The sequence below is a fragment of the Hibiscus syriacus genome, unplaced genomic scaffold, assembly GCF_006381635.1.
Source record: "Hibiscus syriacus cultivar Baekdansim isolate YM2019G1 unplaced genomic scaffold, ASM638163v2 tig00012523_pilon, whole genome shotgun sequence".
NCBI lineage: Eukaryota > Viridiplantae > Streptophyta > Magnoliopsida > Malvales > Malvaceae > Hibiscus > Hibiscus syriacus.
In genome coordinates, this window is record NW_024062285.1 from 541,991 (window position 1) to 566,132 (window position 24,142).

Consider the following 24,142-nt stretch of genomic DNA (forward strand, 5'->3'; position numbering starts at 1 on the left):
AAAATATTTTCCGGAAAAGAATTACGTGAAACAAACATGGGAATTCGGGGAAAATCAATTTCGTAATTCTAATTACGACAAACAAACACACCCTTAATATCATTTCATTCGAGTCAAATTTAAAGGTAAAATTAGGGATGGCAACGGGCCGGGTATTGGTCCCCCGTCCCCGTCCCCGTTTAAAAAATATGTACATATCCCCGCTTAAAAAACCGCAGGGATTTAAACAGGGATCCCTATCAGATAATCAGAGAAAATCGCAGGAAAACGAATATTCCCGTTTAGCATAAACGGTTATTTAAACGGGTATTGGGCCTGATATATATATTTAAATTAAATATATAAATATTATATATATTTTTAATTTAATTTAAATTAAATTTATTAATATTATATATATATATATATATAATAATTATTTTTAATATTTATCGGGCCGGGTAATTGGGGCGGGGATTACCAAACTCGTCCCCGTTTAGCATAAACAATTTTTCCCCGACCCCGACCCCGTTTAACATAAACGATTTTTCCCGTCTCCGTTTAATTCGATTTTCGATTTTCCCCGTCGGGTTCGGGTTTTTTTGCCATGCCTAGGTAAAATTGGTTTAATAGGCCACACAAGTAAAATAATTGACCCATTAGGTAATATGTAAAATTAATTTGAGATCTACAATATTTATTACAGTGATTTGAAACTAATCATGTCGATATGATAGTTTTAATAAAATATAATTTTTATTAGAATTTGTCAACCCGATCAGACAAATTCTAATAAATAAATATATTTTTTTAGAACTTGTCATGTAATGAATTTAAATAAAAAATGTTATTTGAGTAAACTCATCATGTAAGCATGATGAGTTTTCCCTACGTTGTAAAAATAACTGTAGATCCCAAATAATTTTGGAGATGGTCTAATGAATTATTTTTTTTACACACCTGGCCAATATTGGGCCAAATTTTCCCAGATTTAAGTGTAATATTGACATTGTACATGAGGGCCTTACTCGCTGTTTCCACTAATAATCTGAGCCCGCATCTCTTGACAACCCAAATGAAAAATATGGGCTCTTACTTTTATATGATTTCGTTTTAACACATTTTATGCGTAGCCCGACAATATGTAAATAATATTAGGGATGAACATGAGTCGGGTTAGGTTGAATTTTTTATCAAACAGACTCGACCCAAAAATTACATAACTTCTACCTGATCCGAATTGGACCTGAGAATCATACGCCCTCCACCGAATCCTAACTTGATCCCCTCTTTTAAGATAAAACTCAAACTCAAACAACCGACCCGAAATAATGTATTTATAAAAAATATATAACTTTTATTTAATAAAAGATATATATAATTGAAAAAAATAATATATAGAGGAGTCTTATTTCAATTGTCTATAAAATAATAAGATAAAATTATAATTTTTCGGATCAAATCAAGTCATATTTTCTACCATAAATCTAAACATGACCCAACTCAAACAAAATGACTCAGTCCAATCTAAATATGACATTCTTTTTAAAAAAATATGAATTGATAAGATCAGATCCTGTCAGGTTCGGATGTTGTGTCAATCCTTGGTTTCCTCGCCCATGTAGGGCATTGGAAAAAAAATTCCCCCGGCTCTACTCAAATTATTTATTGAACTGGGGTGTTTATTACAGTGACCTTATTGATCTCCAAGTGCTCCTTATGACAAAGCCTCATCTGTTGCAACAACTCTTCTCTCTTCCCACACTGTTATAACTCTATAGGTCGTCAAGTGTTACATAGGTCGTTGTGTGTTCCTGGAGACCTATGAAGGTCGTTATGTGCTTCTAGAGACGTGTAGTGATTACTGTAACAATCACCATACTTAAACAAATAATTATTCGATTACACTATATAAAGATTTTTTTTTTCATTGCATTATTTAAAACACTTTTGCCGTCAATCCTTATATAATACGGATATTACAAGGGACAGTTTTAGAACTTTTCATAATGGTTGGGCCCAGTAACTGAACCCCGCCTATCACGACAAAAATTTGCATGGAACCTGACAAAGTTCTTATCGGAACAAAATACAATATACAAGAGAGTATTTATTTAAATATAATTATTAAATTTTTGATATTAAATATTTTTATTTTTAATATTTATATACGAAATCAATTCTTGAAAGAATAATGATAATTTTTATTATTATTAAAACGATTTAATTCATACAATAAAAATAGTTAAATAGAGTACATAGTTTGCTTTTCTTTTTCATCTTGCAGGCAAATGTGAAACTGAAATCAACCGATAAAGTAAGCCGCAACGGAGGTGCTCTCTCGTGTCCACACATCGGGCAACGCGTTTGTTTAACCTGAAAACGACGAACGTTTAAAAGAGAAAACGCGTGCCACATGCGGTCTTTTCTGGTCTCTTCAATATTTTACACCGTGCGTTTCCCTTTTTGTTTTGTTATATATAGTGTATTATTATCCACCAAAATCTAATTATTATTTTTATTTAAGTGTCACATTTATTTCTATAATAGATTTAATTTATTATATTTTTATTTTATTTTATTTTCATATTAATTTATCACCCAAAGTTATTTAATTGTATCTTTCTATATTTTATTTCAAACTTAAAATCATAAATTATAAATCACGTCTTAAGATTTAAAGTTTATGATTTATAATTTAGAGATTACGAGGTTATATTTTAGGAGATTATTTTCAGTTTTAGAATTTGATAATTAATTTTATTGAAGAATTACTAGAAAGTTGGTATGCGTGCCGGACAGCCATGCATCAAAAATGTGAAAACAGAATAAAAAAAGTTTTTATAAATAATTACAATAATATCTCTTTTTATATTATTATTTTTAATTAAGTCCTTATTTATTAAATAAAATTAATAATTTTATATTATTTTAGGTCGAATCGGAGTCAGATTTTATCTCAAAAATCATATCGGATTGACTGAAAACCGACCTAACCGAACGCATGCCCATCAATAATCATGTCTCAAAGAAGCAATAATTGTAAAATATATATAGGTTATCAATAATTAAAAAATTATAAACATATATTATCTTGTAATCACTCATAATATTAAAAAAACCATTAATCTTTATATAATTCAATTTATTATTTATTGTTAATTTGAGGTATAAGTTTTTTGACTATTAATTTGTTACATACATTTTAGAAATTACACATATAAATATAATTATTTTTAATAATAAAAAATATATTTAAGGGTCACTTTTACTTATGTAGTAAATTCAATTTATTAATTTTATTTTTATCGTTTTTTGCATCAATTCAACACTAGAAGTTGTTTAAGGTGTTCATCTTAGTCCTCGAAGTCCGTTAATCATTTTGACAAATAGAACCGTAAATATTTTGCATTTTCTAACACCAACAATTTTCATGTTAACCAATATTACTGACGTGACTTTGTGATTACGTGATATTTATTAAAAAAAATAATTAGTCAAATGTTTAAAATATTTACTAAATACAACAATTAGAAAAAGCCTAAATATTTGACCTAACCCTTTAATATCGCTGAAATAAATAATAAATTTTTGGGAATTTATTCTAACCATTGTGTTTAATTAATAGTTTAACCTAATATCTCAATCTACAGACGCGGAAAACTCACAGTTCTATTAGTCAAAACGGTCAACGAACTTCATAAGCTTGGATGAACACCCTAAACAATTTTGAGAACTAAATTGATGTAAAAAAAGAAAAGAAAAGATTAGGACAGAAATGATAAATTGAACTTACTACATAGCAAAAGTAACCCTTAAACCTACAAAATAAATACATGTTCAATTATATTAAAATAAAGGGTAAAGTACATAAATATCCCCACGACTATACGATACTGCTCTATTGGGTCTCTTGACTATTAAAAGTTACAAAATGGTCCCATAACTATAGGTAGTTGCTTTGTTGAGTCCCTTAACTATTAAAAGTTACAAAATGGTCAATTGACTATTCATTATGTTTCAAACTCATCATTTTTTAATTAAAAATTAACGATTGTCTGAGTTGGATGTTAACATGTTGACCAAGACATGATATTCATTTGAGATTATGAGATCAGATTTTATCATATTACAGTCAGTAGATTAGCGTACAACTCAAACTATCGTCAAAATTTTAACCGAAAAAGAGAGTTTGGAACAAAACGAATAGTCAAATGACCATTTTGTAACTTTTAATAGTCGAGAGACTCGACAAAGTAACTCTTTATAGTCAGAGGATCATTTTATAACTTTTAATAGTCAAAAAACTCAATAAAGTAATATCCAATAGTCAGAGAATCATTTATGTACTTTACCCTAAAATAAAAATGAATTGAACATAAAAAAGTAAATTTTGACCATGGTTTGGTTAGTATCCAACTCTTTCAGCTTAACCACGGTTCACTTGTAAAAATAACAACAACAATTTCCCCTCTTTCCCCCTTCTTCCTCTCTCTTGTTTTTCCATCTCACGAATTGCTACAAAGTGGGAAAATTTAAAAAAGGTTTTTTTTTATTTACGTTTTTGTTTAAATATAAAAAAAACTGTATTTACTTCTTCCGCTTCCATCTTAATTGCTTCTTTTACTTTGTTTTTTGTGTTTTGTTTCTTCGACAGTGCTCTGTGATTTGCATCGCTCTTCTGTTAATCTCAATACATTGAAAAAATGTTTTCTTCTGTTGTTTTCATGGATGAGATATAATTTGGGTATTTGAAAAAAAAGGTATATTTTTTTTTTATTTCTGGGGTTGTTTAGGAGGTGCAAATTCAAGTGGGTATGGGAGGTTGGGATTGGAACAATGAAGATAAGGCTCTGGTTGCCTTTGTTTTAGGAACAAAAGCATTTGACTTCTTGTTAACAAGTTCAGTTTCAAATGAGAACCTTTTAATGGCTATAAATGGTGATGAGAATCTTCAAAACAAGCTCTCGGATCTTGTGGACCGCCCCAACGCTTCTAATTTTAGCTGGAACTATGCCATTTTCTGGCAACTTTCGACTTCCAAATCTGGCAATTGGGTCCTCGGTTGGGGAGATGGGTGTTGCAGGGAGCCTAGAGAAGGGGAAGAATCCGAAGCTGCTCGGATTCTTGCTCCCCGACTCGAAGACGAGACTCTGCAGCATATGAGGAAAAGGGTGTTGCAGAGATTGCATACTTTGTTCGGTGGATCATGTGAGGATAATTATGCTATTGGTTTGGATAGAGTCACTGATACTGAGATGTTCTTTTTAGCATCCATGTATTTCTCTTTTCCTGGAGGAGAAGGCGGTCCGGGGAAGTGTTTTGCTTCCGGGAACCATGTTTGGATCTCGGATGCATTGAAACCGGATTCTGAGTATTGTGTTCGGTCGTTTTTGACAAATTCTGCTGGAATTCGGACCATTGTTTTGGTTCCTACGGATGTTGGTGTTGTTGAATTGGGGTCTGTGAGACATGTCCCTGAAAGCTTAGAGTTGCTGCAATCGATAAGAAGTTTGTTCTCATCGAGTTCTTCTTTGCTTGGGGCTAAAGAAATGGCGACATCCATGCCTGTGGTGAATGAGAAGAAAGATGAAAATCTCCGAATCTCGAATTCGGTGATTGTTGAAAGAGCTGAAGGAGTTCCAAAGATTTTTGGGCAGGAACTTGCTGTTAGAAATATTGATGATAGAGCTGCATGGGGAGCACATGCTGATGATGGTGGCAGGCTTTCGTTTTCGAGTCATCAAAATGGTGTCCATGGTTTGGGTTTGCAACATGTTCATGGCGTGAAACAATGGAGTGCATATGCTTCTCGGAAAGATACGGCGAATAGTTTTAAAGAGCTTGCTAATGGAGCTAGGGGCGACTTTCAGGTTAACCACTATTTATCACAAGAGCCAGCTCAAATAAAGATTGATTTTTCAGGGGCTACTTCAAGGCCATCTGCCATTACTAGGCCATTAAGGGCTGATTTTGAGCACTCGGATGTTGAAGCTTTGTGCCTGGAAGAGAAGCCGAGTGCAGCCGATGATAGGAGGCCCCGGAAAAAGGGTAGAAAGCCTGCTAATGGAAGAGAAGAGCCTCTAAATCATGTTGAAGCAGAGCGGCAGCGGCGCGAGAAACTGAACCAGCGGTTCTATGCCTTACGAGCCGTGGTGCCCAACGTATCAAAGATGGATAAAGCTTCATTGTTAGGAGATGCAATTGATTACATCAACGAACTTCAGGCAAAGCTAAATGCCATGGAAGCCGAGAGTAAGAGGTTCGGTAGTAGTACTACGAGAGATTTGTCAGGATCGGATCCTAACGCAAATGCAGAGAACCATATCCGAACTCCCGATATCAATGTTCAAGCTTTTCACGATGAGGTTGTTATACGAGTAAGCTGTCCTCTAGATTCACATCCTGCGTCAAGAGTAATCCAAGCACTCAAAGAAGCACAGATCAACATACTCGAGTCAAAACTTTCCGCAACAGATCACATCGTGTACCATACATTCCTTATCAAGCCTCTAGGATACGAGCAGCTAACAAGGGAGAAGTTGATCGCAGCATTTTCGCGCGACTCAAATTCCTTAGATAGCACACATTTGCATTTAACATAGTCCATAGGTGCACTTCTTCAAAATGTTTTTGATTCACAGGTAGTAATCCTTCGAGAAACCTGGTAGGAGTAGAAGAAACAACTACTTATTGACCAAATGGGACAGCAAAATTTCTATGATTTGTTTTCTTATCATATACATATCTGTCATAATGAGACATCTTTGCAGGATGAACTAAATTTGTAAGTTTAAGGTTGCTTAGAAATTCATACTTACTCCAAAGAAGCATAAAAATTTTGGGGTTGTGAAATTAACAGTTCACATTTTGTACCAACCATTTCTGTAGGCTTTGTTTGGTAAGGTAGAAAAAAAAAAAAACTGGGTGCAGAAAACCTATTATCTTCTTGAATTAACAGTATATCCAACTTTAGTTGAAAAAACGCTAGGGTGTATATTTGAAGGAAGAGATTTTTTCTTGTCATAGTAATAATAAGGCTTAAATATAAAATAAGAGCCTAAACTATACCGGTTTTCACAAATTGGTTCCTAAAGTGTCTTTTGACTCGTTCCAATGCCTAACATTATAAACATTACCGTTTTAGGTACCCAAGCCGTCAACGACGTTAATTTCTTCAATTAAGTGACACGTATCATAATCTCGTGATTTTGAAATTTATTTTTTTAAAATATTAAAAATATTATTATATTTTATAAAAAACACTAATTTCTCTTAAATTATAAAAAGTCCCAAAATTCCTAAAATTCTCAAATCCTAACCTTAACCCATCGACGTTGGCCTTTCCGGCAACAACCACCGCCGTCGATGTAGTCCTTGCCATCCTCCTAGTCATACACAGTTGTAGTTACCGCCGATTGGCCGTTGAAATCGCGATTTTCATCATAGGATTTACGGAGTATAAAACGTCGATCGGTCACGATTTCATAGGGGTTTTGATTGTCGGGGGAAGGTGAGGTCGGGTGGAGCTTCATTGACGACAAAGAGCATCTGTTGATGTGGGTTTAGGGCTGTAATGAAGGTTTTCAAAGTTTTGGGGTTATTTCAAAAATTTTACATTTTTTAAATATATAATTTTAATTTTTTTAATTTTATATAAAATTTTTAAAATTATCAGATTGTGACACGTGACACTTAACGAGAGAAATTAACAATGTTGACAGCTCGAACACCTAAATTGATAATGTTTATAACTTTAAATAGAGATGAATCAAAAAATATTTTAGACATGTTTGTGAAAAACGATATAATTGGATATTTATTTTATATTTAATCCTAATAATAATAGTCATTTAACAAACAAAGAAAGATCCCTTGAATGATTATGAAGATAAGGAAATATTATTAGATGAATATAGTTCATCATGTCATCTGTGATCCTAACTAATAATATTTGTTAGTCTCATTTTTTTCTAAGGTAAATCTTCACAATATTAATTCTCATTCACTGGAGAAATTATTAAATAATTTTTCTATTTATTGAAATCATTGATGACGTGATGAGTCGGATCTATAACATAATTTCTCGAAGATAAGGTTTGTTTTCGTGACGTGGCACTGTATGAAAAATGGATAAAGTGTTGGAATATATGTCCAAACAATGGGTCAGGGTCAGGGTCATGAATTTTGTGGTCTATCTGTCGCTATCCATCCTACGCTGCCCTTAGTGCCCTATACACTCCATATCTTAGGGCCCTTTCCCTTTACTTTTTACAAAGACGAGAAAACTACATGCAAATGCCATTTCTTTGAGGTAGGAGAACATGCCGGTTCATAACACATATCACTCTTCACCGACCTTCGCCATGACAAGATCGTGGAATTCAAGATCAGGGCGTTTTTTGTTGTTTATATACTATCATAGAAACCCATGTTTTAATTCCTTGGTACCATGGATTTTTTCGCCATCGTTTTGGTCCTTCCAGTTGGAGTTTTCATCGTCAACACCCTATGGCGACGGTGGATCGACCAGAAGCCATTGTTTAAGACTCGAAAGCTTCCTCCGGGTCCACCGAGGTGGCCTATAGTTGGTAATCTCCTTCAATTAAGCTCACTTCCACATAGGGATTTAGCTTCCCTATGTGACAAATACGGTCCATTAGTGTACCTTCGTCTCGGCAACGTAGACGCCATCACCACCAACGACCCGGACACTATACGTGAAATACTTCTCCGTCAAGACGATGTCTTCGCCTCTAGGCCACGGACACTTGCCGCAGTCCATCTCGCATACGGATGTGGGGATGTCGCATTGGCCCCTCTAGGCCAGCATTGGAAACGGATGAGGAGAATCTGCATGGAGCATTTACTAACGACGAAAAGGCTAGAATCGTTCGCGAAACACCGAGCCGAGGAAGCCCGGCATTTGGTGCGAGATGTTTCGGACCGAGCCGAAAACGGGAAGGCAGTGAAGTTGAGGGAAGTTTTGGGTGCGTTCTCGATGAACAATGTGACTAGGATGTTGCTAGGGAGGCAATATTTTGGGGCCGAATCTGCTGGCCCAAGTGAAGCCATGGAGTTCATGCACATAACACATGAGCTGTTTTGGCTATTGGGGGTTATCTATTTGGGGGATTATCTGCCCATTTGGAGGTGGGTGGATCCCCATGGGTGTGAGAAAAGGATGAGGGAAGTAGAAAAAAGAGTGGATGATTTCCATGAAAGGATAATTGAAGAACATAGGAGAGCAAAGAAGGAATTTGGCAAAGAAGAAGATGATGAAGAAACGGATTTTGTTGATGTTTTATTGTCATTGCCCGGTGAAGATGGTAAACCTTAAAGCTCTAATTCAGGTTCTACACTCTTTCATTGTTTTTTTTAAAGTTTAATTTAAGGTGACTCTCAGACCATGGTCAAGACATACCTAAAACCTAATTGAGATTTTTATAAGAATTTACATATTGCTCACCAAGAATGACAGTAATAGGATTCGAACTTGACCTTATATGCTTAAATTTCTAAATCACATCTACTTGTACTCGCACTCTTTTGGCAACACTCTTTCATTGTTAAAGAGATAACACTTTAAATTATCCAAAAACTTAATAAACTTTAGGGTAAACTACACATTTAATTACTAGACTATTAATTTTAGTCTGTTTTAGTATCTAAACTTTCAATTTTTTCAAAATCATACTAAACGTTTAGTTAGGTACTAAATATACAATATACCCTAAAATTGATTCAATTGGGATTTAAACATTTCCTGGGTCAAATATCAAATTATGTTACCAATTAAAACTATGACCATAATTTGACCTTTTGCTTTGAGTTATAATTTTGCAGTGTCTGGTTATTTCTTGGTTTTGTGTTTTCTTTAGGATATGATAGCTGCGGCAACAGACACGTCAGCTGTGACAAACGAATGGGCAATGGCGGAAGTGATAAAGCATCCACGTGTCCTACGTAAGATCCAAGATGAGCTCGATTCCGTCGTGGGTCGCAACCGTATGGTGGTGGAATCCGATCTGCCTCACCTTAACTACCTGCGCTGCGTAGTACGGGAAACGTTCCGCATGCACCCGGCCGGGCCGTTCTTGATCCCGCACGAGTCGCTTCGAGACACCACCATCCACGGTTATTACATCCCCGCGAAGACACGTGTCTTCATCAACACACACGGGCTTGGCCGGAACACCAAACTGTGGGACGACGTCGAGGTTTTCAGGCCGGAGAGACACTGGCTAGCCGACGGGAGTCGTGTCGAGATCAGCCACGGAGCCGATTTCAAAATACTGCCTTTCAGTGCCGGGAAAAGGAAGTGTCCCGGCGCGCCGCTAGGAGTGACGCTGGTGCTCATGGCTTTGGCTCGGCTCTTTCATTGCTTCGATTGGAGCCCGCCGGAAGGCTTGAGGCCCGAAGATATTAATACGGTGGAGGTTTATGGGATGACCATGCCCAAGGCCGAGCCTTTACTGGCTATTGCTCGGCCTCGCTTGGCGGACCACGTAATGTTATAGTAGAAAATAAATAAATCCGGTAATATTCATGAATAATAATAACAATAATAATAATTATAATAATGTCCCTAAATCTTGATTTAATTTACCTTTTAAGTTGTTATTCTATGTTAACGGAGGTAGTTAACATGGGGATTTCATAAAACAAAACTCGTGATCAACAACCGGTTGATCTAGTAGGATGAGACATTATATGTTTTAAATAAGATCAGAAATTCAAATTATGACGATTGTGAATGGAGCAAACTGGGTTGGGAGGGTGGCCATCGCCTTTGCAGTACCCGATTCAGATTAGTCGATCAATAGATCGAAAATCAGTGATTATACTAAAAATAATAATAAAAAACACTCGTGTACATAATTTGGTTTTACCTTTAGATATTTTTTTTACATAAATCAAATTATCTCAATGATTAAGAGAATGATTGTTATTTTTAGAAGTTCTGATTTCGAGCATTAACAACTGCAATATGGATAATTAAGTATTCATTGTCAAATGATTTAGAGTACTAAGAACAAATACTATTTTATAATCACCTTAGTTTAAAAATTATTATTTTTCTTAAACATATATTACTTTATAATTACCTTAGTTTATGTATTTTTTAGTTTGAGCCAATATTATTTTAGGATAAATTATACATTTAGTACTTAAACTATTAATTTTTGTCTGTTTTAATACCTAAACTTTTAATATTTTAAAACCATGCCTAACGTTTAGTTTTAATTTTATTTTAGTACCCACCGTTAAAAACTTAACACATTTAGTACCTAAATTATTAGTTTTGATCCGTTTTAGTACCTAAACATTCAATTTTTAAAAAACTTAACGTTAAAGTTTGAATGACGGTACTAAAATAAAACAAAAACTAATGTTTTTGACGATGTGGTACTAAAATGAAACAAAAGCTAAATTTAGGTATATTTTGAAAAAACTAAAAATTTAAATACTTAAACATATCAAATTTGATAGTTTAGGCTCTAAAGCGTAATTTACCCTGTTTTTTAATTACTAGTCCTATCATATCCTATTGGTTGTCTGAAATGTTCAATGTAGGGTTGGTTCCAGTCGGAGCTGATTCATGTTTTGGTTCTTCTCATGTTAAGATCAGGTTATAATTTTAAATATTTATTAATCATGAAAATGTTATATATTTTTAAAGAAAAAGGATATAGTTTAAATAATTAATTTATAATATTTTTTTAATTATACATAACTTCAATCTTTAAATTAAAAATAATTATTTTCAAATATATTAAATTTTAGTACCTTAAACAAACTATTAGAATTTAGATTTAGTCCAAGTCGTAGCCGGTTGGTCCTACTATTACCTCAGTCGCCCGACAAAGCTACATCTATTTACAATTAATGAGTTAATTGTATGTCCCCAAATTATAACTCTCATTTTAAATTAGTTCTTAAAATTTTAAACATTATAATTTTATTCTCAAACTATGACTCTCATTCTAGATTAGTCTTTAAATTTTTAAACATTCCAATTTCATCCCCAAACTATGAATCTCATTCTAAATTAGTCCCTAAACTTTTAGATCTTCTAATTTTATCCCCCAGTTCATCCAAATATGTAATCATTTCAACCATAGTTTAACCTAAACTTTATTTATTTTTAAATATATAATAATATAACTTGGCCTAATGATTTTTTTAACAAGAGATGTGATTAGTATATACATTTAATTTAGGATAAAATTGAAATATCCAAAAAGTTTGGGGACCAATTTAGAATGAAGATCATAGTTTGGGGATGAAAATGAAATTTTCAAAAGTTTGAGGACTAATTTAGAATGATAGTCATAGTTTAAAAATAAAATTGAACTGTTTAAAAGTTTAAGGATTAATTTAAAATGAGGATCAGATTGGGGATGTATGATGCAATTAACTCACAATTAATTGAGTGTTAATTAATCTTAAATCTTCCGAATAAAGAAACTAAATGAAGGTAAAAACATAACAATAGTCGTTAATTATTTGGTAATAATTTTTATAAATATTTTTTGAGATGTTGATAAATAAATTTAAAATATATTTATAAATAAATAAAAAAATCTTAACAATGATTATAGATTGATTTTAATCATTGGTAGAGTACCAAAGATAAGACCATATTTTAAAACTCAGCATCCAAAGTTTCTGCCTTTGTACTCCATAGGGAATTATCCGATCAAATTTTGGTAAATTTAGCTCCTTTTTTCCGATGGAGTCAGATAGCATTGATTGTATGGCATCTTCAGATGTGATTGATGATGATGAAATCCACCATCACACTCATCATCATCATCATCAGCAGCAGCAGCAGCAGTTGCAGCTTTCTCCATTGTCGAAGACCCACGGCAACAATGGGAACAGAAACAGTAACGTGTCATCGGCGGTTAACCCAAGCACCACCAGTGTCCATGAACTCCTTGAATGCCCTGTTTGCACCAATTCTATGTACCCTCCGATCCACCAGGTCAGTTTCTTTTTCTTCTTTGAGAACATCTTTGTTTAATGCTTTTAGAGTGCTTGAATGGTTTTAATCTGTTCCTTTTTTCAGTCAATTTGTTGTCTTTTTAGGCTTAATCTTATGCGTCTGATTGTGCTCTTTTAGGGTTGCAATTTCTTTTCACAGATTTTAGGGTTAGAACTAGTACTATATGTTGGAGAACTTTGTTTGCAGGGATGCTATTTGAGGTTGACTATTTTAGAATTAGACCCTTTGCGTGAATTGCTACAATGCTACTACTGCCTTGGTTTTTTTTATCATTACAAATTTGGGAAAGGGGATGAGGTTATCCGAGCTTGATCCCTGTCAATGGTGTCAACTGTCAACATACAACTTTTCCATTTGAATTGTGGGTATGCCGGTGCTACCGTCTTGGTTTAATCGAACAAAGAAGTGAACACGAGAGTCCTTTTTCCGTATGATAATGAAACCTATAACCGCGTTTTTGGATAGAGTAAAGTGGATCAAATAGAAGAAGATGATGGGTCAATTATGTTGTAAATGTTGGAGAAAGGTTTCGAATGGTGATTCAGCCTTTCGGCTCAGGTGCAGGGAATTGTGGATTGTAAGTGAAGGTGATATGTTTGTAGCTGTTTGGGATGGGAAGGGATTTAGAAAAGTCAAAAGCTGTGGTTTTCTTTTTCTTGAATGGAAACTGAAAGTCCTCTTAGAATATCATATTCTCAATTCTCATGCATATATAAGAATCCATATCTATTCCCATGATAGTTTACAGGATATTTCAGGAGTCAAGAACATTAGAAATATGTATTTTGAAGTTGCATGATTTCACTAAAAAAACACACAGATATAATGGTTTCATCTCGAGTATAATCAATGCTGGTAAGGTTGTGTTTATATGTAGTAATTGAAGAGTGCTTTAGAGCCTATTCTTTCTTTTAAGTTTTAATCCTCCTCAGATGAACATATATAGTTTGGTAAAAGGCTTAATCGAGACAGAGTATCGTTTGCTGAAATTAATGAAAATTGTCAACTTGTCTTTCTTTCTTTCTCCTTCTATGGGTGTATGTGCATATCATTAGATTGCACGGGTCAAGTGGTTGGTTAAATAAGCAGCTGGACATAGCCAATGATGTTTCAGGATGACGAAAGCCACTTCTACCCTTTTTTCCCCCTTCGGGCTGGGTTTGGTGCACGATCTTTGGCATGTTTAGATTTATTTTTTACACCTACGCACATCTGCATGTTTCTATGTTTGCTTCTTTTGTGTGCTGGTAAAACCATATTTGTATGCTTCACTCCGAAAGCGGCCCTAAAGTTCTGCCAGTTTCTCTAGTTTCACATGTCAAACAGCAGATTCTGTTTTCTGAATCATTGGTTTTTTTGGTGCATTAGAGTTTTGAACGCTAGTAGCATTGGACTGGGTTTCTATCAAGCTGCTCTATATAATTTCTTATCTTAATGATAAGTATTTTAAAATTTGCTTTTCCACAGTGCCACAATGGTCATACTCTCTGTTCAACCTGTAAAACAAGGGTACACAATCGATGCCCCACTTGTAGACAGGAGCTTGGTGATATTAGATGTCTAGCACTAGAGAAGGTGGCTGAATCTCTTGAACTGCCTTGCAAATTTACGTCTCTTGGATGCCCAGAGATCTTTCCCTACTATAGTAAACTCAAACATGATGCCCTATGCAACTTCAGGCCATACAATTGCCCATATGCTGGATCAGAATGTGCTGTTGTTGGTGATATCCCATTCCTTGTTGCTCACCTAAAGGATGACCACAAGGTGGACATGCACAGTGGATGCACCTTTAACCATCGTTATGTGAAGTCTAATCCTCAGGAAGTAGAAAATGCAACATGGATGCTCACTGTAAGTATACTCGCTCTTAGGCATCTTTGTTCTGATTAGGAATTGAACTAATACATGATGGATAATGATAAAGAAGATATAATAATCGGTAATTTAGTGCTTTCTTGTTTATGAATACGGCATTGACATTTCTGCGACAGAGTTGAGCATGTACTGGAAAAGGTTGCCACTTTCATACATCGTAGCCGTACTCTTCATTCAAGTTGGAGACATTCGACTAATTCATGATGAACAACCAATAATGTAAAATTCTAAGTTGCCTAATGTTTTCTATTCCTGAATTTATAAAAAGCCGCCCATTATACCATTGGTAGTTTCTTTTTGGAGCCAGTGCCTCAAGTCGCTGTAGTTTCTCGAAATCAAGAGAGACTACAATGACGGGTGCTTAGTCAAATTTATCATTCTTGTGCTTGGCTGCTAGCTCTTTGCCTTCACTGAATCAGTTCGTTATTTTAGTTCATTGATAAAATGCATTAGATATATTTATATATATGTGTGACAGTGTAATCCTTGCCTATCTGCTTTGATGTAGATGAATAATATGCTGTTGATGTATGTTCGTTGCCAGTTATTTGAACTTCCAGTCCTGAAGTCCCACAGTATAGCACAATCTTCTTAGATTTTCCTGAATGCTAAATGGTTCTTATATTTTGTCATATATGTTTAGGTATTTCATTGTTTTGGCCAGTACTTCTGTTTGCATTTTGAAGCCTTTCAGCTCGGGATGGCCCCTGTTTATATGGCATTCCTCCGTTTCATGGGCGATGAGATCGAAGCCCGCAACTACAGTTATAGCGTAGAAGTTGGGGGGAACGGCAGGAAACTCATTTGGGAAGGCACCCCAAGAAGCATAAGAGATAGCCACCGAAAGGTTAGGGATAGCCATGACGGCCTTATTATACAGCGTAACATGGCACTATTCTTCTCTGGAGGGGACAGGAAGGAGTTGAAGCTGCGAGTAACGGGGCGGATATGGATGGAACAACAAAATCCCGAAGGTGGTGCCTGCATACCCAACCTCTGTAGTTAAAATGATATAGTTGGATCGATTGCTGCATATTCTTGTTATATTAATCGCAGTTGAGGATTCTTGAATTCGATATGGATATTGAAGTCGTAAGCCTTCGCCATCATTAACAATAAGTTGTATATACTCAGCATTTTGCTGTAAATGATGCATTGCCATTATAGGGTTTACCTTTGTATCTCACTATCTCTGTTGTAATTCATCAGCAGCGATTTGAGGCGGTGATAATTTGATTACCTTAAATTATGGTGTGAAGCTAATAGTTACTGCAACTCGTGCAACGATAAAACAAAAAGGAAACCATGTCTTCATGTCAAATCTCAAAAGAACAATAAAAGAATTCTTGAATAAATCAATTCAATAAATGTGAATCAAGGCTTAAAATTAAGAAGCCTTTTGTTAAGTTAAAATCATTGTGCTTCCATATCCAGTCTGCCAGGCGATTTGAGGTTGGCACGACCGACAAACAATTACAACGACCCAGCGATCTCATCAAGACGGCGATCCATGATCTGGGATAGTTTTATGAGAAATGCAGCTTCACTTGCATTAGGACCCACATGATCCTCTGCCTCTTGTACAATTTGCTCAATCATCGACTCGTCGTTCAAGTTCTCTCTGCACGTTATGCTCCCGATGACAAAGGGAGTAAGCGCTTTCGCTGCACCCTTTTAGAGAAGCATGGTGGCGATGTGGAGGGCACGCACGCATTTAGGTGGCATATCCCATCCGAGGTATTTCAAAAGGGCAATATCTTTTTCAGTATCCAGAGATTTTATATAGTCAACTATCACAGGTGAGTAAGCTTGGCGAGCTTGAGGCCAATACAACCAGTCAAATGTGCAATCTTCAAACTGTACAAAAACACACACATGGGCACAATGATGAATATTAGCCTTGAAAATACAACAAAAGACATGGGAGAAAAATAAGATTGCAAAGGCCAGAAAACATATACAACAAAATTTACAATGTTGTGAAAGATACAGAATCGAGCAGGCAGGATAAATCAGCTGGATAAATAACAAAATAAATTGGGCTTAACTAAAAAATAAGTGCTCAAACTATGCATCACAAGAGGATAAGTGGCTCATTGAGAATTCAGTTTTAATATCAGGAGATCTCATTGTTTTCAGCAATTCATCATGGTTTCATCACAATATTTCATTACATTTCATCTAAGTATGCTTTAATTGTGTGGATGACAGAGTTGTGTGATTTGTAAGCAAACTCATGGTTCCTGCACTCAGTGTTGCAAGTGTGCGACTCATTTTCATGTGATGTGTGCATCAAGAGCAGGATATAGCATGGAGGTAACTGCATAAGCCTTTTATGTTTAGCTTAAGGGAAAATGTTGATCCAAGAGTTCTGTGTTGAAGAGTGTCGTCTGAACTCGTATTGCTGCTGAAATGTTTATGAATGACTTTTTAAGCTTTTCAACTTTTACAGATCACGTTGTTTCATGGTTATCTCGTATTTATGTGTTATTAATTTGCAGTTGCATTGCTTGGAGAAGAATGGGATGTAAATGATGAAAAAGTTCGTATACTGCTCTGTTCACAGGTTCGGATAGAGTCCACTTTTCTTTTTTATATTCTTTATGAAGAAAGATTATACTTCCGGTTATGCTTTTGTATGTGTCATCCATGTTTGTATGTATCCTCAAATTTTGGTCTTCGTCGCAGGAGCCTAAATCCAGATGCAGTTGTTGTCATGCATACTCCTTCAGGGGTTTTCGCTGCCAGAAATGTTCTTCAGAATGTGAATGAATGTCTTAGAGGTTCAACACTGATTCATCCAAGACTGCAGAGCTCCCTGGATCCCCAGCTCCAGTTTCCAGTGACTTCGATGCATGTTCTGCTGCTAGATGCCGTGTTTTTACAAGTTCATATTTTAAGGTAGATTCCAGGAGTCTTTTGATGCGCTGTCTTTGAATATCCCAAAGTTGAAGGCATTGGGATCCTTTATGCCATCAGGATCGGTTAAAGGGCAAGAAGTATTCAGCAGATTCACTAATGTCTCGTTTCTTGCCCGGGTTGTATCTTTAATACAGTACAAAACGCCTTTGTCGCCATTGCCTAGAGCATCGCGCCAGCACCGGTCTTGTCATGTGATAGAGAACAATGGAAAAAAAAATTAATGGATTCTCGAATTATTTTTTTCTTTTAATTTAACCATCTAACTAAAAAAATAAACTCAATACGGTCATTTGACTCAAAAAATAACATGAGGACCACATTGGTTTTTTTTTTAAAAGTACATGGACCTTTGATGCATTTTTACCATAAAATTCCGAAGGTAGGTTACTCTTATAATAAGATTTTGTGATATTCGATCTAAATGAGTCGACCAATAAATGTATATCAAATATTCTATATGAATGAGTCGACCGATAAAAATATGATACATGACTATCATGATTGGAATTTGAAAAAGATGGCAATGAATTCCTCATTGTACGCAAAAGAAAAGACAACAAACAAATGGTCCCTCAGATTCTCCAAATAACAATAATGTCTCATATCCATCATCTAGAGAGCTTGGCTTACATTCCTGTTTTCTAGTTGCTATTTGGTTGATGAAGCTAAAATTACACTGCTGAGATGCTGGAATTTGTTAACAAAATGCCCCTACCGAATAGACGTCAAATGCCTGTCCTTATTGATCTAATTCTAACCTATCCTAACGACTTCAAGAAGATAAGCTACAATACTCACCTTGGCCTAGGATTTTTCTTCATCATATGGGGAGCATGGCTGCACAGGGACGGAATCGACAAAAAATTCCTCCACTGAAACAAGTTTATAAGATCCATCAGTGTATGGTCAAACACACATAAAACAGAGTTAATAGATAGAATTGATATCAAAATGTTTCCAACTATCTAAGCTACATCAACATCCTCTAATAATGCAAAATAGACATCAAGATAAGCATTACTATGCAGACTCATTACCTATATCCTATTGCTCTGAAGAATCAAGCAACATTTCTGAATCAGAAGGAAGAAAAGGAGAACCAGGGTAGTTTCCGAGGGCTCCTAAATCTGTGACAATTCCGAGGGCCAAATTTTCATGAGAACAAGCTTCATAAAGAAAAAGAAATTCAGATATTATTACGAGCAAAAAGTTGAAAAAGCAAATATTAAAGCACGAGTATTCAGATGCGTGTGTCTATGAGATGGAGAGAGAGATGAAAACCATGACCTGAAAATTTTAATGGCTGTATTTGTGTGGGTCTCATTGGCACAACTTACCTCCCAAGTTTGACAAATCTGCTGCCAGATCTGTGAGACTGAAATTCCACTGAATCTGATCAAGTGATCTAAGTGAATCTCTAGAATTCCCAGCTCCATTATCAGGTCCCAGCTGCAATCCTACTGAACTTGCCACATCTGTTGTGAAGGCCGAATCAAGTGCTGATGTGTCTACTCCCATCCCTGGCATGTCTGATGCAGTGAAGGGAAAATTCCCACTGGAAGCCACTGACGTAGGGCTCACAGGCATCTCTGACATAGATGGCATGGCAGTTGTTAGAGGAACTGTGGGTAATGCATCACTAGCATTGTTGTCCATCACCATGCTAGAATAAGAGAAATTGTTACCGTTAGCTTAATTTTTGCAAGAACAAAATACTTGACCAGAAATAAAAAAAAATGAAGCAAGAAACAACACACAACAAAAAGGGGTGAAGCTAAAGATTTTGGGTTACATTTCAATTGGACAGAATTGGCGTAAAATAGTGATATAAACATGAGACAATCATGCATTTGTTACAAATCTGATCAACTAGTTTCTGAACATTTTAACCAAAAATAAGAAAGAAAACAGCACAAAGTTACATTGCAAGCAATCAAATCATTAGGCAAGCTATATTCAAAGCAGTTAATTTATGGGATGAGATCATGAAAAATAAAGAAAAACACCTTCACGAGTATGGGACGGAAAATATTTGCAAGTATAATAGCCAATTAATAGTAGAAGATAGTTAAGTTCTCACTCATTCCCAGAATTCATCCGCATAGGTTGAAAATTGCTGGAAGCAGGGACTCCATTGACCACATGACAGCTTGATATACCCATGGAGTCAATCTGAGGTTGTCCTGTAGCTGGAATCGGAGGTTGTTGCAGCACAGGGTATCCCATTGGTAAGTTGTTAACTGCACTGCAAAGAAGTTGTTGAATAACCATGATTGTAACATAAACATGCAGACCAAATAATCCCAAAGAAAAGCTGTGATATGGTTTTCCATTTGAGAAAAGAACTGTGAACTTGATAAATTAAGGTTGCAAAGTTTAACAAACAACTAAATAAACACCCTGCCAAGTGAAGATTACAAACCAATTTTTACAAGTATTTAAAACCCAGGGATCCTTTCCCTTATGTTGTCAATTTGAAAAGTGGAACCAATCATCTAATTTTGAAATTATTAGTATCAAGTGACGATCACAATATTTGTCTTGTTTAAAGAAATAAATGGCAATACTAATCCTCTTAAAATTTCCCAACCATTTGTGGTTGTTCCATGCAATTTGACTTGATGATTCAGTATGGTCAGTATAATCATGTCTAAGTTAAAATCATGATCACTTTATAATATAGTTAAAATTATATAGGCTTGAAATTGCATCCATAATTTCTATTGAGTCAGAAATTACCAGGAATGGGATGAATCCCATTTTGTATTGGGGCCAGAGGAACCTTTGGAGGCACAGGATATTTCATCAGATGATATTGATGCTCAAGCAAATGGTTGAATAAAATTATTTGCTTCTTTAACTTCAACCTTATATAATAGGCACTGAAAAAATCAGCATTTTCCTCTTCCAGCTTCTGCCATACTGAATAAACAATAATAGTGAAGAGACATATTCAACCGGTGGATTAACTTTCACTAATTCAAAGATAACATTGTAGTAGATTTGGGTTATTTATTTATGACGTGTTCTACTTTATCAAATACACATGCAGTGCATTTTATTGAAAATTACAAATAACATAAATGCATATGCAAACTAACAAAGAGATTTGAGTGAAGCATACCTAAAGTTGTAAATCCAGGGTCTATCCTCGCTCGATTAAGGAGGGTTTTGACAATATCATCTCTAGTCATGTATAATTGTAAGCATCGTTCAATTAAATTCTGGACCTGGAACAATCAGTTTACATAAGTTGAGAATCTCAAACTATAAAATATATATAATATAAAAGCCCCTGCACCGAGAAAAATAGGAGATAAATAAATGAAATATAAAAAAGGAATCAGTTTCTTACAAGCTCAATATCTTGGCGTGAAACTTTTCGGCTGTCATTGCTTGAAGCAGATAAAGAGCCAGAGTCCGCTACGGGGCCATCTGCTGTTTGGTTTTTTTGCTGTTCCGGTTTTGGTTCATGTGAAGCATGAGTTGAGGGTTTTGTATCTCGTGTGCTCTGCAACAAATAATATTTATCTTCAAGTTAGCATCAAGAAGAAATGGTAAGCAGATTCATGTACCAAATAGAAAGGCTGTGAAGTGGAAAAACTTTCTTTTCCATGTTACTTTGGGAGAAATGATCTACAACCTGCGGCTATGACTGCTTAGCTGCCCCCAATAGATTAATTATTTACATATGGAATTACTTATTAAAAGAGAAAAGCACCTGTGAGTTCTTCATTCCGACTGAAAGCCAACTGCCTGCATCTCTTTGTTCAGCTTAGAACACTCCCCACCTTTGGTCAAATAACTCATCAACATAAAAATGCTGGCATCTGAGTAAATAAATCACACCCAATCAGGGAAGAAATTTATGAACGTAAATCATAAGGCTGTGAGCCAAAATGCAATTTGAAAAGAACAACTCTTGCATAAATTATGAACTTATGGCAGAGAAACCAAAACCATTTACACAATAGAATAACAATATACCAGAAATAGCACTTGTTATCTTTTACCGATACAGAGAAATATTCCATGTTTAGCTATTTTCAAACTCCAAGTGATAGTCATCTTTAAGTGCAAGCAACCGCGTTGATCAAGTCAATAAATATACTAGCTATGCATCAATTCCAAAATTCCTATAACAGATCCTACCGAGTATAAACTTCTTCAAATTCAGAAAGCAAAATATCAACCAAAAGAACTAATCAGTGTTTCGTTACTTATAAATCATTATTAAAAACTAGAACACTTGCTTCCTCTTGATTCTTCTATTGATTTTCATATGCAAATTATGAAACAAAAAGAGCCAAGTTCATAGCTGTTTCATAACAGACTTTCCCCTTGTAGGTAAAAACAGCAAGTAAAATACGGTCAATTTCAGTTAAAATAAAGCGAAAATTCTGGAAAACATTTACGACATTAAGATATAATAATAATAATCAAGCATATAATTAAGAAGCCATTCAAACATTCAGTTCAGTAGAACTTAAAGAAAAATAAACAAAGATCTAGTTGAATTCACCTTACAACCAAAGTTGCCGACACTTGAAAACGCACAAGAACAATTAAATGAATTAAAAAGATTCAACCGTAAGTCTTACGATACACAATAAAATGTTACGGAATTTAAACAGTTACAAATCCGGAAGAGTCACTTACACTGCAACTTCAAGGATGATTAAAATGGGAGACTTTCGATTGAAGCTGAAATGCAATAGCTTACGACTTGAGATATACTTACGGTAAACTAAGAGGAAGAAATGGAGAATTAGTTTTTGAACCTACGTAAAAGAATCAAGGCCGGAGCAGTGGTGAAGTTTGGGAGTCTTTCTGTGAGTCGGTTTTTATACTTTGATTTTCTGGTAATAATAAAAACATAATTAATTCAAATCAATATAAATTTTGAGTTCGAATTTTTATATATATATAAAAAATTATTAAAAAAATATATGCTGAAATTATATATATACAATACAAATATATCTAAATTACTTCAAATAATAGAAGGAAAAAAACACTTAAAAAGCGACAAATTTATGATAAAAACACTTCACAAGGCTGCCGTGATTTAAATTATAATTTTGAAGACGTTTATGCACAAATTGGAGACCAACGTCATTATCGACTCTTAAATTCGTTCTTTACAAAGACTTTGTTCGTTTTATATTAAAATTTGCATAATTTATAATTTCAAAATCTTTGATAATCTTTTATATATATATATATATATATATATATTAATAAAGTAATTATTTTCTATGTACGAACTAAACGATTTAAGTGGTTAAAATAATTCTAAATCGTGAGTTCAAACATCAGGTACACAAGCATACAAGTGTTCGTTATTAAATAATTGAGAATCTTTAAACAAATATTATATTATATTTACTCTATAAAAAATAAAAATATTTTTTATAAAATACTTGATTTCATAATAATTATAAATATTTTTCGTTGACCAAAAACCAAAGAATCAATTATTTAACTATATTCATGTTCATAGTCCACTCTTCATCTTTAGCTTACAAGAATCACATTCTAGACCTCATCAGATTGGACCGTCCAACTTCCTTTACTCCTAGTGAATGATTCATAATTTCAGGTATGTCATAAAAATTTTAATTATTTATTTATTTATTTTATTGGTGTCTATTTTAAAACTTTTATTTATATTTATTTTGTTTAAAATTTTATATAATAAATATATACATATTTATCTTTAAAAATATGGTAAAGTACACAAATGGTCCCCCAACTATAGGGCACTACTTTATTAAGTCCTTAGACTATTAAAAGTTATAAAATAGTCTTCTGACTATAGAATATTTCTTTATTAAGTTCTCCGGCTATTAAAAGTTACAAAATTGTCACTTGCTTAATTATGTTCCAAATTCGTCATTTTCTATTAAAAAATGACGGCATTCTAAGCTAAATGTTAACCTACTTATCGTGATATGATAAAACTGATCATAGAATCTCAAATGACTATCATATCTCAGTCATCATGTTAACGTTCAACTTAGACAACCGTCAATTTTTTAACGAAAAATAATGAGTTTGGAACGTAATGAATAGTCAAGTGATCATTTTGTAACTTTTAATGAGAGAATTAATAAAGTAACATTCTATAGTCAGATAATTATTTTTATAATTTTTAATAATTAAATGACTTAATAAAATAGTGTCCTATAGCTGGGGGATCATTTGTGTATGTTACCCAAAAAAACATTTATGAATATGTCATTATATGATACCAACTAAGAATGAGAAGCTAAGCTAACAAAATTATGTTATCAACGCTAACAAAAAGGCAACGAAAATAAAGAGAGAGAAGTTGGTTCAAGTGATAAG

General features: G+C 34.5%; 4 protein-coding genes and 1 long non-coding RNA gene across 6 annotated transcripts; 4 read left to right on the forward strand and 1 right to left on the reverse strand.

The window, feature by feature from the left end:
• The first annotated feature begins 4,686 nt into the window (after positions 1–4,686).
• LOC120205589 (transcription factor MTB1-like) lies at positions 4,687–6,594 on the forward strand. The gene has a single exon (XM_039205439.1). It carries the CDS (start codon positions 4,797–4,799, stop codon positions 6,582–6,584), a length of 1,788 nt encoding a protein of 595 aa, XP_039061370.1. The 5' UTR covers positions 4,687–4,796; the 3' UTR covers positions 6,585–6,594.
• A 1,784-nt stretch (positions 6,595–8,378) lies between these two features.
• LOC120205590 (cytochrome P450 703A2-like) lies at positions 8,379–10,508 on the forward strand. The gene is given in 3 exon segments (XM_039205440.1): positions 8,379–9,312; positions 9,314–9,332; positions 9,861–10,508. Coding segments are annotated over 3 exon segments (1,539 nt in total). The 5' UTR covers positions 8,379–8,431; the 3' UTR covers positions 10,500–10,508.
• Positions 10,509–12,591: 2,083 nt separating this feature from the next.
• On the forward strand, positions 12,592–16,090 carry LOC120205592 (E3 ubiquitin-protein ligase SINAT3-like). Of its 2 annotated transcripts, XM_039205444.1 has the most exons (4): positions 12,592–12,769; positions 12,818–12,970; positions 14,459–14,845; positions 15,513–16,090. In XM_039205444.1, the coding sequence occupies exons 1-4, from the start codon at positions 12,716–12,718 to the stop codon at positions 15,873–15,875; spliced, it is 957 nt and encodes a 318-aa protein (XP_039061375.1). In that variant the 5' UTR covers positions 12,592–12,715; the 3' UTR covers positions 15,876–16,090. The 2 variants fall into 2 exon arrangements, with proteins under 2 accessions (XP_039061375.1, XP_039061374.1); XM_039205443.1 differs by having other exon boundaries at positions 12,592–12,970.
• Positions 16,091–17,078: 988 nt separating this feature from the next.
• Positions 17,079–17,700, forward strand: LOC120205593. The gene is made up of 3 exons (XR_005524041.1): positions 17,079–17,185; positions 17,371–17,435; positions 17,558–17,700. It is a non-coding gene; the product is annotated as an uncharacterized LOC120205593 (long non-coding RNA).
• A 609-nt stretch (positions 17,701–18,309) lies between these two features.
• LOC120205591 lies at positions 18,310–22,363 on the reverse strand. Its single transcript, XM_039205441.1, has 9 exons — positions 22,314–22,363; positions 21,513–21,582; positions 21,147–21,302; positions 20,916–21,021; positions 20,531–20,713; positions 19,872–20,031; positions 19,129–19,454; positions 18,829–18,918; positions 18,310–18,663 (listed from the first exon to the last, which is right to left on the reverse strand). Exons 2-8 carry the CDS (start codon positions 21,525–21,527, stop codon positions 18,836–18,838), a joined length of 1,029 nt encoding a protein of 342 aa, XP_039061372.1. The 5' UTR covers positions 21,528–21,582; positions 22,314–22,363; the 3' UTR covers positions 18,310–18,663; positions 18,829–18,835.
• Positions 22,364–24,142: the final 1,779 nt, after the last annotated feature.